The following is a 17,282-nucleotide window of genomic DNA, read 5'->3' as shown; positions in this document are numbered from 1 at the left end:
TTGCGAGATTTCAATGCTGGTATCGGGCCAAGGGGGAGTGCTTATGACGCTAGCCACCACCCCAGGCTGCGATACCACTGAGGAAGTGTGTTTGGCTTCAGTAGGATGTTACATTCCGCCTTAATGGCGCTAAAGCTAGGGTTGCCACCTTTTGCCCAAAAAAATCCTGGACACTTTTTAAGTGGGTGTGGAGAGGACGTGGTCTGGGCGTGGTTTGGGGGAGTGGCTTGTCGCAGCCTCAAATCCATTATGGAATTCATTTTTTTATATATATATAATATATATATATATATATATATATATATATATATACTATATATAATATATACAGTATGAAAGAACTGGGTCCAACGGACGGCCTCCGTTGTTGAATGTGATCCAAGAACAGCCGGCACACAGGAAATTTTTCAAAAAATCCGATTTATTCAACAGAAGAGAAACCAGATGTTTCGGCTCTGTCGTGAGCCTTTCTCAATGGTATACAGACCGGTCTGTATACCATTGAGAAAGGCTCACGACAGAGCCGAAACGTCTGGTTTCTCTTCTGTTGAATAAATCGGATTTTTTGAAAAATTTCCTGTGTGCCGGCTGTTCTTGGATCACATTCAACAACGGAGGCCGTCCGTTGGACCCAGTTCTTTCATACTGTGTGTATTTGCCCTGCCGAGCACCTGGTTGCTGCTTATTGGGCGAGTGCCGTTTCCCACAAACGATATATAATATATATATATAAAATATATATATATATAATATATATATATATACTGTAATATACGACACACAGCAGGGAAGCCCCGATGAGGGTAAAGGAAAGTCAGCTTAAGCAGAGAACCTGCCCCCCCCGACCATCCATATAGAATAGTGAAGGAGCTTGCAGGGCCCAGGGGACCGAGGAGCACAGTTGGAGATCGGGCTACCGCAATCCGGGCAGCAGAGATTAAGGACCGAGAGAACGAGGAGAGCATAGTGCAGCAGAGACCCACATGTATAGCAAGAGGACACCGTGACACTCCTGACCTTTCACCCTACCAGACGGAAGCAACATAAAGGAAGGGGCGTCACGGTCACTATAGTGACGACCTACTGGTTGGCAGCCTGTTTGCTATATTGCTCCTCCTCCACCTACCCGGTTAGTAACCCCGGGCTAAGCGCTCCTCTGGACAGCTTTTTTTTTGTAAATTCTGTGCTCGAGTCACTGCTGCGCCAGGGGAGCGCTTAGCCCGGGGCCTTTGAGGCTAGTTCCGGGACACGGGACACAGAGCCTCAGACCGGGACTCACTGTCCCAGTGAAACCGGGGCGGGTGGCAACCCTAGCTAAAGCCCAGCACAGTTAGGACAGCATGGAACGTCCTAATGGTGGGAAGAGGTTAAGAATGCCTGTGATAAACATAAGGCTATCCTAAGAACTAGATAAGTTTATACTTTTAGGAAATATCGGGCAGACGGGCAGACTTGCTGGGCCTATGGCTCTTATCTATAAGATATTGTTGTTTACACTCTCTAAACAGTCCCATTTTACAGATGCAAATATACAAATATTCCAAAGTCCAAACTATTCTGCAATCCAAACCTTTTCTGGTCCCAAGCAGTTTGTATAAAGGGGTTTCTACCTGTATATCTCATTATATATATATATATATATATATATATATATATAGGCTTACCAGAAGTCCCACTTTTACTGGGATTGTCCCGGTTTGGAGGCGCTGTCCCAGTGTCCCACCCAGTTGTTCATTCTGTCCCAGTAGGGTTGCCCCCTCCAGGTTTCAAATCATGTGTCCAGGTTTCAGACCACCTGAAACCCAGACACATTATTCAAAATGACTGGACTGTGGCTCTCCAGCATAGTTGGATGCTGGTACTTTGTTACATACAGCCCTGCTTAGCTTAAAGTTTGTGTCCTTCAAAGTTTACATTTAGTAATACAGGCTGAGTGAGCAGCATAGGTTTTTTTTTTATTTTGTAGTACTACTTGGTTTATTTTTCTAAGAATTTAACCCCCCCCCCCCCCCGACCCTTGGTGTCATTGCCGGTAATACACCTTTAGGGGAATCATATGGGTATGACTAGGAACTGCCGGCAGGCAGGATTTTTGGCCTGGATCTTGCTTTACTTCATGCAGGATAGTATTTTGGCTATAATTTTCCTGCATTATGGTATAGCGTAGCCTCTTAAACAGCTTTAGCAGGTACGTGTTTCTTTTTTACTTTCATTCAATATTGTATTTATGCCTTATCAGTATTTGGCTCTGTTCCTTAATTAGACACATAAAACACATATTACACTGCAGATATTAAATTGTGAAATTGATAATTATGAAAGTGATAATTATGCTTGATGTTTGGCATTATTTAGAATCTGAGATTTAGATTAATGATTTATTTGCCATGACAAAGTAATGGTACCTTTTTCACTAGGGGGTGGTGTTATGGTCTATTTAAACTGTGCGATTCACTTTGACTGAGGAAGGGTAGAGCATCCACGAAACACTACACACATAAAAGCTACTACTTTAAAAGGACCGGTAATTGCCACGCCCCCTTGACCATGCTCCTGACCACACCCCCACTGGCACCGCACAAGTTGATCCCAGTTTCACCTCGAAAAATTATGGTAAGCCTATATATATATATATATAGTTTATCTTCTCCCTATAAATAACTCATACATATATTGCTATATTGCGCTCTGAATTGTGAGATACAGTGGTTGAGAAACTTGTGTGGTAGCCGCTTTAAGACATCTCTTGCCATTTTAAGAGCGGCGGCCGAGATCGAATACGAGGCTGTGACGTCACCTTGGAAGTGATTCGTCGCAGAACCTTGTGTAGCAGATTCCTTCTGACTCTGAGCCCTTTTTCCACGTTCAAAAGAGAGATCCGGCTATCAGACTGGCGCATTCAGTGGGTCTGGTGACCCGGGAACGTCTCTTCCGATACGGCAGTAGGGTTGCCATTGAAAGGAAGATCTTCTTTCTTATTTTTATAGGAGCTACGGAATCTGAATACTCAGGGACCCCTCCCCCACTGCTTTAAAGGATCACCCCAAAGTGCAGATCCACGGAATTAAATTTCAAGGGCTCCCGTGTCTGACCTTCAAAGGAATCCCCCACCCGGCGTCCCTAGCGCTGGTTTTAGGACACACTAAAATCTACCGACCTCTTATCCCGTTTCAGCTCTTGGATTTAATACCTGAAATGTTGAACTCCCAGAACTTGTTCACCAACCCCCCATCCCAAAACCAACCTCCTATACAACAGCAGCAACAGTTCCCAGTAAAATCTACGCTACAAATTAAGAAGAATGCTATTACCGACGACTATAAGGTGACCAACCAAGTACTGGGATTGGGAATCAATGGGAAAGTGTTGGAGATCTTCAGCAAGAAGAGTGGGGACAAGTTTGCTCTGAAGGTAAAACCAACACAACCTGCCAACATGTATTTTTTTTTAAATTGGAGGTCGACATTGTTCCCATCTGACAATAAAGCTGGTCCAGTCCCTTTAATAGGGAGCAGGTGGTTTGTATATAGTGCTATTCATAGCTTCAGTTGCACATGGGACCATTTTTTATTATGGCTGTAATAGGGTTACTGTTGCAGGTTAACTCTCACAGCCAGAGATACTTGAATCTCATTGAAATCATAGCTCTAATAATAGCCATAGCTAACAACTTGAATGAAAGTAGAGCTGGGGTATTATTCAGATACAGAGTAAAAATTACTTTTAAGTATAGCGGGTTGAAGTTATAATTTACTGCTTTTTAGAAAGGGTTGTGTAGTAAAGGCCTACAGGAAGAGTTGGTGTTTGTACAGGAAAAACAGTGTAATGTGAATGTTGTGCTTAGTATAAGATAATCTTCAACCAAGGTCAAAATAAAATATGATGTTGACCTAATTTTGAGCATTACAGCTAGAAATCCAGAGTGTACGTAAACAGGGTTTCTTAATCCTGACCTTTGTGCTGCATGGATAGACCAGATTTAAGGATATTGCTGGCAGGATCATGGAATTAGTCAGTGACTCTGTCGCTGTGATTTGCTTACTTGTTCTTAAAGATTTTAGAAATGTGACCTGTACTGAGGCCCAAGGCTAAGAAACATAACTGCAGTGAATTTGTATGTGTTGCTTGCTATCTGGGTGGCAAACGTGGTGTAATGCTACTCATTTAGTGGTGTATATAATGGCTTTTGAACCTTTTTTTTGCTCTAAAGTGGGAAAGTAATATACCTTACATTGCCATTCTAGTCAAACTTTTTTGTTTTACCACAGAGGTTATTTTCTAACGCGTTTCAGTTCCTCTGTTTTTCTTCCCTAATTTAAACTAATGTTCTTGTCATACTTGCTAAAGTGTTTCTCTTTTAATCAATAAAGTAGAGGCAGTTCTTCCCAGCCAGTGACCGTATGTAGGAAGTAATAAAACAAACAATACTGCAGTATTAGTTTCAATTTGGATATAAACAGCTTTTAACATTTTGTTCAGGCAAAAATGTGTGTATATATATGTGTATCTATCTATCTATCTATCTATCTATATCTATCTCAAAATTCATTAAAATTATGGGGGGAGATAAAAAAAACTGAAATTAAAATCCTCCATGTCTCAAAATTAAATCAATGTAAATATTTGCATAGGAAATTAGTACATCTAGGCAAGTATCCCCGCTTGCTTTACCCCCAGAAATTCTTAATATACAATGTTTCCAATGCACAAGAGAATTGTGGGTAAGAGATGCAAATTAGATATGCAAATATATATATATATATATATATATATATATATATATATATAATATATTATATTATATACACACACACACACACACACACACATATATATATATATATATATATATATATATATATATATATATATATATATATATATATATGTGTGTGTGTCAACTTGTCAATTAGTATAATATGTGTGTGTATATATATATAATGTACGTATAAATGCAGGTTATTTTAATGCCACAGTGTGTTTGGTATTTGAAGGGTTACATTTTTTATTTTATCATTGACAGTAATGTGAATTAATCAGCATGCTGTGTGTATAGTAAAACTTGTGTACAGGACACCTGTCACACACAAAGTCTGCATCTAATTCTCCTTCACTGGTTAACACAGTCACCTGTTTGGAAACAAATTTATACTTTTAAATAGTGATATGTTTAAGGTAGTATTTCCTTCAAATACCCCAGTATACTAATGACAGTGACATGTCCAAAGGTTTCTTTCCTTAATAATGATCACAATTGACTAATGAATGTTACACTTTTTAAAGGGGCTTATTGTACTCCAACATTTTCTAACCGAGGGGATTTAAAGGGACATAAAAGTCAAAATATTTGACAGAGCATGCAATTTTAAAAGTTCCCCCCCAATGTACTTATTTTCTAAAATCTACTTTGCTCTCTTGGTATCCTTTAAAAGCATACATAGAGAGTACTCTGTAGCAAAAATGCACTACTGGGAGCTTGTTGGTGATATAGACACACACACACCTTGTCACTGGCTCACCGGATTTGTATAACTCGCTCTTACTAGTGCACTGCTCCCCTGGATCTGATTTTAACTTTGTGTTTTACCCATTTGAATGGTTTAATACACAGTTATGTCAAATCAGTAATAAAATGCTCTAACACATTAGAGTGGGGTTAGACAAACTTGGGAGCCACTGGCTCCTAACTCTTTGGATTATTTACCAAATCTGTATATTGAAATACCACTGTCTGGCTCCTAAATTTTTTAAACAGATTTGTTGACCTTTGTATAAAAGCACTTCCTTTTTGCATTATTAAGCCCCTTTTAAGGAGTTAGTTCCTTTTTAAACCTGGAGTTTACTAATTACTGTTGCTAAAAACTTTCACTTGTCAATTAGTTTGGGATGCCAACTACGTGAAACGTTTTAAGATGAGTAAACCCTTGGTTGGAATTAAATCTAAATTTGCCTGTGTATCTATCTGTCTCTCCACCCTCCGGGGCTATTTAGTTGGCACACCACTCAGCTGATTTTATGGAACACTTGGCACAAAATTTAAGATATTAAGCTAAAATTAGCTAATATTAAATGTTTGCACAAATTATCATTAAATCAAATTTATATTAAAGGGATCGTTTACTCAAGAATTTGTACCTGTATTGTTTAAAAAGATAGATAATCCCTTTATATGTCCCACTCCCCAACTTTGCCTTACCAACATGGTTATATTAATACACTTTTTACCTCTGTGATTACCTTGTATCCTCTTATTTCAGTTCTTTTCACAGACATACATTTTAGCCAATCAGTGCTGTCTCCTAGGTAACTCCACGGGAGTGAGCACAATTATCTATATTGCACATATAAACTAGCACTGTCTAGCTGCAAAAAACCCTGTAAAAATGCATTGAGATAAGAGGCGGCCTTTGCGGGCTTAGAAATTAGCATGCAAGCCGGTTTAACTTTTAACAAAGAATACCAAGAGAACAAAGCAGCTAAGCAGATTTAAATAATAAAATTAATGTGTCCTTTGGATAATTAAAGTAACATTTATCAAGTACAGAAAACTTTATAATATTGCAAAGTATTACACCCAGCTACTTCATAATGCCACCACCTGGCTGACAACCTTTTCTGCGGAGAACACACACATATCTATATCTATATCAATATTTATTCTTGGGTAAATATTTCCAGTAACTGCTGTGTTTCATCAGTTAATGGTGAGCTCATCAAACAATTTCACAAGCAGCATCCCATATCCCCCTTCCTTTATCTTCAGTCTAATAAAAACACATGAGTAAATATCAGATTGACAAATACTTCCCTGTTTTAGTGACTCTTAAAATCATAGGGTAAAATATTCCTAATGCACATGATTCAGTTTGCCTACAGAACACTACCCCCATATAATATATATCCTCCCCGTCCCATCTGTAAGTCCCAATCTTCTCTGCCTGTGGTGGTTTTTTTTTTTTGTGTTTTGCTTCTTTATGTTTAAAAAATGGAAAAAAAATAAAAATGGTTTATTTTATTTATTGCCTAAATGACATAAGATATTGTCTACACTTGGTCCCATCTCCTCTCCAAACTGACTTATTTTGTTGATGCAAATATTCAAAAATCCAAAACTTTTCAGGTCAAAAACGGTTTAGATAAACTTTTCTACCTGTAGTTTTACTTTTGTTACTGTGTTCCAGTGTACATACATACATACATACATACATACATACATACTCTGCTTGTATATTTCACTGGGCCTTAGATTGATTGATTGCTGAGGTGTTTTTACATTTAGAGCCCATCAATGTAAATTCTTTTTAGGTGCAGCAAGATGAGACTCTGATACCTTTGTGGCTGTTAAGTTATTAAAGTATTGCACTGTTTTAATAACACAACTTTATGTAATTTAGTTGCAAATAAGTTGCTTCATGCAGTTGACATTCCTCAGTGTCTGGAGAATGTGAGTAATTAGATACATAATTATAGACTATTAATGCAGATGTATATATTACAGAAGCACTGAAAAACCCAACCACATCTACATGCATCTTTCTAGTGTTGAGCACTGTTTTAACCCATTTATGATAAAAACAAAATACATTATTTTACCCTTCTGTTAGTATTACACAGAACTTTAAAGGGCCATAATACCCAAATGTTTAAACACCTTAAAGTGCTGCAGCATAGCTGTAAAAAGCTGACTAGAAAATATCACCTGAACATCTCTATGTAAAAAAGAAAGATATTTTACCTCAAAAGTTCCTCAGTAGCCACCTCCCATTGTAAAGGATTTCTAAGCAGCATTTTAGTGTGTCTGTCCTGGGACAGCTGAAAGGATGAGCCTCGTGAACTCTCATATTATTTCACCAATCAGGTAAAGGAAGCTTACTATGAAATCTCATGAGAGTTAAGTCAAATCTCATGAGAGTTAAGTCAAATCTCATGAGATCACAGTAAGAGTTCATGACCTCAGCTGCTGTTCATTTCTTCATTTTTTTTTTTAATTTTTACCTGCAGCTGGGCAGCAGCTGAGTATAACTTTTTACACAGAACTTACTCTGCTGAGCTGAGGAAATTGTGAGGTAAAATATCTTCCCTTTTTTACATAGAGATGCTCAGGTGATATTTTCCTGTCAGCTTTTTATAGTTATACTGCATCAGTTTCAAGTGATTTAGCATATGAGTATTATGTCCCTTTAATTTAACCTCTTTTGTGTGCCATTTATGTACACAGCTGGTTGATCTTGAGAGGGCCCTGTACTAGGTGAAAAGCAAATTTAAAGTGAAAGTCAATCCTAGCATTTGTGAAATGCTAGGTATGACCATTGAAACAAATAAAGGGGACTTTCATTCATGAAGTATAAAATAGTTCATGCTGAAAGCTCCTTTGTTTCAAGCGTTTGCCGTTCTGAGCTGCTAAGGCAGCCTACGGCAAAACGCTGTTTTGCTAAGAGGTGACGTTTTCACCTCTTGGCGAATAGCCGTGCGGGAAATCCGGTTTGGCACCCTTTGAAGCCGATTTCCCAAACGCTATTTAAGAGGTGAAAATGTCACCTCTTAGCAAAATAGCGTTCTGCCGTGGGCTGCCTGAGCAGCTCAGAACTGCGAACGCTTGAAACAAATAAAGGAGCTTTCAGCATGAAGTATTTTATACTTTATGAATGAAAGTCACCTTTATTTGTTTCAATGGTCAAACCTAGCATTTTACAAACTCTAGGATTGACTTTCACTTCATTTATGGACAGATATGTAAAATATTAGGCTTGTGAAGGTTGTAGTGTGCACTTCCTATTTTCAGATTTGGGTAAACGCACATTTTTCAGACAAATTACAGGTAAAGGGGGCAAAATGAATAATGGTTGTATATTGCAAGGATGTTTTACTTTACATAATAAAACATTTTATATTACAGTCTTAAAGTATTTCAAATGTCAAAGGGTATTTGTGCTTCAGTTCAGGTAACTACAGGGCTGCTGAATGAGAACTGTAAATCCGGTTCTTTCTAGGCACAATGATGCTCACTTGCATATGGTGATGCAGCCACTATGTTAATGCACTTATCAGTTATTTGTAGAGCGCCAACTGATTCTGCAGCGCTAACTTGTACAAATTCCTTAAAGGGACCTTAAACCCTTAAAAGAATGAGTGACAAAATGAAATACTAAAATCTTAGCCTGAAAATAATGTTAGTGTATTTTTTTTTATTTTTAAATAGTTGTTTAAATATTGAAGTAATAAGTGTTTCTACTCCATAAATTGAGTGCTGCTATATTGCAAACAAGTTATCAGGTTAAAAAGTCTTTTAATCTTCTCTGTTGATGCCAATTAGTGCCAGTTATAAATCATCTAAAAAGTAACAGTCTCAAATGGTTTAATATTCTTTAGAATGTCTTGGAAGAAGAAATACAAACCCTGAATACCTAGGTAGGCTCAGTAGTGTGTGGTAGTACTGTTTGCGTCATTGTCTGTACAAATGTTTTGCATTGTTACAAACACTGCTGCCATTTAGAGACAAATGCACCTGACCCTGCTTAGATATTTTTCTGTCCTAGAAAGAACTAAGTTTGAAATATAGAGGGAAATAAAGAATACATTTGCACTGTTTTGTTTCCTTGCCCTATCTAAATCATGAAACTTATAGTTTGACTTTCAAGCCCCTTTTAACAGAGGAATCAAGGCACTTGTATTTTTCGGCCTTTTATTAAAGGGACACTAAAACCAAGTTTTTTTTTTTTTCTTTCATGATTCAGGTAGCGAATACAACTTTAAACATTTCAATTTACTTTTATTTAATTTGCTTCATTCTTTAGATATCCTTTTGTTGAAGAAATAAGAATGCACATGGGTGAGCCAATCACATGAGGCATCTATGTGCAGCCACCAATCGGAAGCTACCGAGCCTATCTAGATAAGCTTTTCAGCAAAGTATATCAAGAGAATGAAGCACATTTAGATAATAGAAGTAAATTATAAAGTTGTTTAAAGTTGCATAATCTTTCTAAATCATGAAAGAAAATGTTTGTTTGATGTCCCTTTTAAATAGCTGCGTTAGTCGTTTCTGGCAAAGTGTAGGTTAAATATATGGAGTAAATACCTAGTCCTGGTATTGTCTTTCAATGTGATAATGGAACGCAGAGGCTCTATTCTCTCATTATGTGAAGCAGCGTGTGTGTCTCGCTGATTACGCAATCTGTGCCAGTCTCAGCTGGGTTGAGAGGAGAAATTTGGCTGCAGGTGGATTCTTCCGTTTGCGTTAGAAACCAACCGTATCAGGGAGTCAAGGAGATAAATTAGTTCTCTTTAAAGGCACGCAGGAAATCCCTTCCAACTGAATCTTGGTATAGCTCATTGGTTGATGTCTGGTGTAAATTTGAAATAAAAGCTTATAAGATTCAGAATATTACACAATATTGTGAGTTCTGTTTCTTCCATGTACAATTAATTGATGCTTTTGTTTGAGTTGCTTCTTAGCTAAACTTTATACAGCTGATATTGTGATATGGAAGAATAAGAACATAAACGTCTCTTTTTTTTTTTTGAAGGGACATGAATTTTATTAAATTATTTAAATATTTGGAGTTGAAAGGGAACTTACACTTTCATGACTCAGAGCAGTGGTTCTCAAATGTTTTCAGACAGTGGTACACTGTCAATTATATGCGGCTCCAGTGCAGTACTTCAACAATGTATTTAACCCCTTTTATGAGGCTTAAACATATACAGTTGTATGGTCTATAGCAGGCATCCTCAAACTTGGCCCTCCAGAGGTTTTGGAGCTACATTTCCCATGATGCTCAGCCAGCTAATATGCTGGCTGAGCATTATGGGAAATGTAGTTCCAAAACTTCTGGAGGGCCAAGTTTGAGGATATCTGGTCTATAGTGATGACATGCTCTAACAAAACATTTTTTTTCACTATGACCTTTAAATCATTGAAAAGGATTTTTGTATTACACTTTTTTGTTTATAACAGCATTTACTTTTTGTATGTATTTTTAAAGGGACATGTTACCCATACATATGCTAAGTCACTTGCAAGTGATGACGCTTATCTGTAAAATGCCCCTTAGAAAATATCACATGAACATATCTATGTATATTGAACATTAAAGGGACAGTCAACACCAGAATTGTTCTTTAAAAAGATAGATAATCCCTTTATTACCCATTCCCTAGTTTTTCATAACCAACACTGTTATATTAATATACTTTTTACCTCTGTAATTACCTTGTATCTAAGCCTCTTCTGACAGCCCCCTGATCACATGACATTTTATTTATTATCTGTTGACTTGCATTTTAGCCAATTAGTGCAGTGTCTGCCACAAGCCGCTGACATGAACTAGCTCTCCCCTGTTGTGAAAAGCAAATAAAAAAGCATGTGATAAGTGGTGGCCTTCAAGGGCTTAAAAATTATCATATGAGCCTTCCTAGGTTTAGCTTTCAGCTAAGAATACCAAGAGAACAAAGCAAAATTGGTGATAAATATAAATTGGAAAGTTGTTTAAAATTATATGCCCTATTTGAAACATTAAGAAACATGTACAGTAAGATTCTGTAGTGTTAAATAAACGTTTTATTGAAAAATTAAGGTGTTATAGTAATTTTTAAAAAATCGTCATTCCCCCCCCCCCATATCGCCATGTGTATATATATATATATATATATATATATATATATATATATATATATATATATATATATATATATGTGTGTGTGTATATATATATATATATATATATATATATATATATATATATATATATATATATTGTATGTGTATGTAATTGGCTCACCCATGAGTTCAGTTAGAAACCATTAGTGCATTGTTGCTACCAAGAGAGGAACAAATTAGATAATAGAAGTAAATTAGAAAGTTGTTTAACCCCTTAACGACCGAGGACGTGCAGGGTACGTCCTCAAAAAAGTCAGTTAACGACCAAGGACGTACCCTGCACGTCCTTTTTCTGGAAAGCAGCTGGAAGCGATCCTGCTCGCTTCCAGCTGCTTTCCGGTTATTGCAGTGATGCCTCGATATCAAGGCATCCTGCAATAACCATTTTTAGCCATCCGATGCAGAGAGAGCCACTCTGTGGCCCTCTCTGCACCGGAGATTGGTGACTATATTCGTTGGTGGGTGGGAGGCGGGTGGCGGCCTCCGATGGCCCTGGTGATCTGGAGGAGGGCGGGATCATGGGTGGGGATGGCCGGGGGCGCGCACGCACGCGTGCACGGGGAGGTAGCGGGTGGGAACCGCTACACTACAGAAAAATATTTATGAAATGTTGAAATAGTGGGGGATATGTATAAAAATATACATCAGACGGGGTGGGGGTTGGTCCGTGGGGGGAAGCTACGCTACAGAAACTACCTAATTAACCCCTTCACTGCTAGCCATAATACATGTGTGATGCGCAGTGGCATTTAGCGGCCTTCTAATTACCAAAAAGCAACGCCAAAGTCATATATGTCTGCTATTTCTGAACAAAGGGGATCCCAGAGAAGCATTATAATTGCATAAGTTGTTTGTAAATAATTTCAGTGAGAAACGCAAAGTTTTTGAAAAAGTGAACAATTTTTTTTTATTTGATCGCATTTGGTTTGGAAATAGAAAAGTGCTACTTGTATTTATGGCCCTATAACTTGCAAAAAAAGAAAAGAACATGTAAACATTGGGTATTTCTAAACTCAGGACAAAATTTAGAAACTATTTAGCATGGGTGTTTTTTGGTGGTTGTAGATGTGTAACAGATTTTGGGGGTCAAAGTTAGAAAAAGTGTGTGTTTTTTCCAATTTTTCCAAATATTTTATAATTTTTTTTTATAGTAAATTATAAGATATGATGAAAATAATGGTATCTTTTGAAAGTGGCGAGAAAAACGGTATATAATATGTGTGGGTACATTAAATGAGTAAGAGGAAAATTACAGCTAAACACAAACACCGCAAAAATAGCCTTGGTCCCAAACGGACAGAAAATGGAAAAGTGCTGTGGTCATTAAGGGGTTAAAATTGTATGTTCTATCTGAATCATGAAACAAAAATTGGGTTTCATGTCCCTTTAATCCAATTTTCCCTCCCACCTGCATCATGTGACAGCTATCAGCCAATGCTATTTATGTGAACTTTTGCAACATGGTGGAGTCTAAAAGTGTGCATTTGAATGTGCACATTTTGTTAAAGGGACACTGAACCCAATTTTTTTCTTTCGTGATTCAGATAGACCATGAAATTTTAAGCAACTTTCTAATTTTCTCCTTTTATCAAATTTTCTTCATTCTCTTGGTATCTTTATTTGAAATGTAAGTTTAGATGCCGGGCCATTTTTGGTGAACAACCTGGGTTGTTGCTGATTGGTGGATTAATTCATCCACCAAAAAACTGCTGTCCAGAGTACTGAACAAAAAAAAAACTTAGATGCCTTCTTTTTCAAATAAAGATAGCAAGAGAACGAAGAGAAATTGATAATAGGAGTAAATTAGAAATTTGCTTAAAATTGCATGCTTTATCTGAATCACAAAAGAAAAAAAAAATTGGGTTCAGTATCATCCCTTTAATGGAAGTATATTGGACAGTTTATTTGAATCATGAAACTTTAAATTTGTCTTTAGTGTTTCTTTAATAAATTGACTTTAAAATTAAAAATGAAAGTTTCATGATTCAGATTCAGTATGCAGTTTAAAAAGTTTCCAATTTACTCCTATTATAAAATGTGCTTTGTTCTCTTGGTATCCTTGGTTGAAAAAACATACTAGGCAAGCTCAGGAGCAACATTGCACTACTAGGAGCTAGCTGCTGATTGGTGGTTGCACATGTGAGATGTTCTTGGTTCAACCTATGTGTTCAGCTAGCTCCCAGCAGCGCATTGCTCCTTCAACAAAGAATACAAAGTGAATGGAGCACGTCCCTTTAAGTTGAGTGCTAGAGATTTGGGTGCTGAAGTGGGGTTGTTTGAAAGTGGAGGGGGAAATACAGATAAAAAAATAAAAGTGAAGGAAATGGAAATGTATGAATGAAAACAAGACCGTGACATAAAAAAAAAAAGAGAACATCAATCTGGTAGAGGACTCGGCCTTGTCCTGAACTGGGGATGACGCACACAGAGCTGGCAGCAGGAATGTTACCTGACCCCAGGGTCACCCGGGCACACTCCTCATGACATCAACACTGCACTTTCCTTACTTCAGTCCTCTCCCATACCACTAATCACTCCCCCTCACTGTGATCCCCCTCACTGTGAAAGGACCACGTCAGGTGTTTTCCATAGCAACCACCAGTTGCAAGCTGTAGATGTGTCAGAATTCCAGCCTGCATTTCTCATTTTAGTTCAGCTGTCCCTGGAAATGATGGGTGACATTAAGCAACCAGAGAAGCCTGGAACTCGCATCTGTACAAGTGATACATTCTCTGTCTGCAGGAACTGTCTTTGAGAGCTTTGAATCAGTAGTAAAGAGATCGGAAAAGTCAATAATAAACGTGTATAAATCTGACAGAGCTTGTAATTTTAAGACACTTTTAAATTATTATTTTATTATCAGGTATTTGTAGAGCGCCAACAGATTCCGCAGCGCTGTATTCACTTATATCTTCAAATGTACTTTTTTCTTTTGGTATCTGTTGTTGAGAAAGAATGTTACGTACGTATCCTACACTAGTGGGTGCTAGCTGGTGACTGGTGCCTGCATTCATTTGTCTCTTGTGATTGGTTCCCTAGATGTGTTCAGCTATCTCACTGTAGGGCATTGCTGCTCATTCAGCAGATGATACCAAAAGCAAATTTGATAATAGAAAAAGTTAGTTAAAATAGTTTGCTCTTTCTGAATCGCGAAAGATAAATTTGGGGTTTCCTGTCCCTTTTTTAAAGCGACAGTAAACACATTGAGATTATGGAGAATGTTTAATTATATATAGGGCTCGATTTATTAAGCCGTTTGCTGCATTACGACTGCAGGTTCTCACAAGAGAACATGCAGTCAGTATTTATCAAGCAGCGGTCACCCGAAAACTGCTTCCTATTCTCTTCTCTACCTCTTAGAGGAGATTGACAGCTCCTACCTGCACGTGATTGGCTGTGTGCGGGCAGGGCAAAATGGCGCTGGCCAGGCACAGGCGAGCTGCAGGCGCATATGTACACCCCTATCAGCTGTTGCTTGATTAATTGAGACGATAGACACTGAACCCAATTCTTTTGTGATTCAGATAGAGCATGACATTTTAAGCAACTTTCTAATTTTCTCCTTTTATCAAATTTTCTTCATTCTCTTGGTATCTTTATTTGAAATGCAAGAATGTAAGTTTAGATGCTGGCCCATTTTTGGTGAACAACCTGGGTTGTTCTTGCTGATTGGTGGATAAATTCATCCACCAATAATTGCATCACTGCAATACCTTTTTAGGCACACTGATGCAGAGAGAGAGTTTGGTGGGAGCCATTGCAGGGAGGCGGGTGGGCGGTCCATTGCTGGGGAACTTCCTTCCGGCTAGATGTTCTCCATGCTGGGTGCGTGCGGTAGGTGAGGGGCTGTTGCGATCTAGGCACAGTTGGAGATAAAAATTGCTGGGAGGGTGGATCTGGGAGGCGGAGGGTATGGAGGGAGGCAGCTACACTACAGAAAAAGTTAGGTGGCTAATAAATAGTGGGAGGAGGGTTAGAGAGCTCTTTGAGGGGTGAGGATCAGGGAGGTTGGGGGCTAAGGGGGATCCTACACAGCAGAATATGATTTTTTTTATTTTTTTTTTATTTTTTTATTAATAATAATAAAAAAACTTTTATTTTAGCCTGCCAGTACTTAAGATGGCAGGGACAATTGTGGGGGAGGGAAGAGAGCTGTTTGGGGGGATCAGGGGGTCTGATGTGTCTGGTGGGAGGCTGATCTCTACACTAAAACTAAAATTAACCCTTCAAGCTCCCAACAAGTTACCTAATTAACCCCGTCACTACATGGCATAATACAAGTTTGGTGCGCAGTGGCATTTAGTGGCCTTCTAATTACCAAAAAGCAACGCCAAAGCCATATATGTCTGCTATTTCTGAACAAAGGGGATCCCAGTGAAGCATTTACAACCATTTGTTCCATAATTAGTGAAAAAGTGACAGATTATTATTTTTTTTTTTTATTTGATCGCATTTGGCGGTGAAATGGTGGCATGAAATATATCAAAATGGGCCTAGATCAATACTTTGGGTTGTCTACTACACTACCCTAAAGCTGAAATTAACCCTACAAGCTACCTAATTAACCCCTTCAATGCTAGGCCTAATACAAATGTGGTGCGCAGTGGCATTTAGCGGTCTTCTAATTACCAAAAAGCAACGCCAAAGCCATATGTCTATTTCTGAACAAAGGGGATCCCAGAGAAGCATTTACAACCATTTGTGCCATAATTGCACAAGCTGTTTGTAAATAATTTCAGTGAGAAACGTAATATTTGTGAAAAAGTGAACAATTTCTCCAACATTGGTGTGTCCGGTCCACGGCGTCATCCTTACTTGTGGGGATATTCTCTTCCCCAACAGGAAATGGCAAAGAGTCCCAGCAAAGCTGGTCATATGATCCCTCCTAGGCTCCGCCCACCCCAGTCATTCTCTTTGCCGTTGCACAGGCAACATCTCCACGGAGATGGTTAAGAGTTTTTTGGTGTTTAAATGTAGTTTTTATTCTTCTATCAAGTGTTTGTTACTTTAAAATAGTGCTGGTATGTACTATTTACTCTGAAACATAAAAGGATGAAGATTTCTGTTTGTGAGAGGAAGATGATTTTAGCAGACAGTAACTAAAATCGATTGCTGTTTCCACATAGGACTGTTGAGATGAAGTAACTTCAGTTGGGGGAAACAGTTAGCAGACTTTTCTGCTTAAGGTATGACTAGCCATATTTCTAACAAGACCATGTAATGCTGGAAGGCTGTCATTCCCCCTCATGGGGACCGGTAAGCCATTTTCTTAGTCAAACAAACAGAATAAAGGGCTTATTATGGGCTAAAAAACTGGTAGACATTTTTATGGGCTAAATCGATTGCTTTATTTGGGCATTTTATTCAGATTTAGGCTGACAATTTGCATTTATAAACTTGAGGAACGTTTATTAAACGGCAGGCACTGTGTTAGACACCTTTTCCAGTCAGGGGGCCTTCCTAGTTATAGACTGAGCCTCATTTTCGCGCCATTACTGCGCAGTTGTTTTTTGAGAGCAGGGCATGCAGATGCATGTGTGAGGATCTAAAAATTGCTGGAAAAGCTTCTAGAAGGCGTCAATTGGTATCGTATTCCCCTCTGGGCTTGGTTGGGTCTCAGCAA

The 17,282-nt window shown here is 38.2% G+C and overlaps 1 protein-coding gene across 1 annotated transcript in view; it reads left to right on the top strand.

The window, feature by feature from the left end:
* Positions 1-2,794: 2,794 nt before the first annotated feature.
* Positions 2,795-17,282, top strand: part of MAPKAPK2 (MAPK activated protein kinase 2) — a 228,942-nt gene continuing 214,454 nt past the window's right edge. The window contains exon 1 of the mRNA XM_053706589.1: positions 2,795-3,411. Coding sequence (XP_053562564.1) covers positions 3,196-3,411 — 216 coding nt within the window. The 5' untranslated portion in view covers positions 2,795-3,195. The remainder of the gene's footprint in view (positions 3,412-17,282) is intronic.

The sequence above is a fragment of the Bombina bombina genome, chromosome 3 (assembly GCF_027579735.1).
Source record: "Bombina bombina isolate aBomBom1 chromosome 3, aBomBom1.pri, whole genome shotgun sequence".
In the NCBI taxonomy this organism is placed as follows: Eukaryota; Metazoa; Chordata; class Amphibia; order Anura; family Bombinatoridae; genus Bombina; species Bombina bombina.
This window is presented reverse-complemented; position numbering and strand designations above follow the sequence as displayed.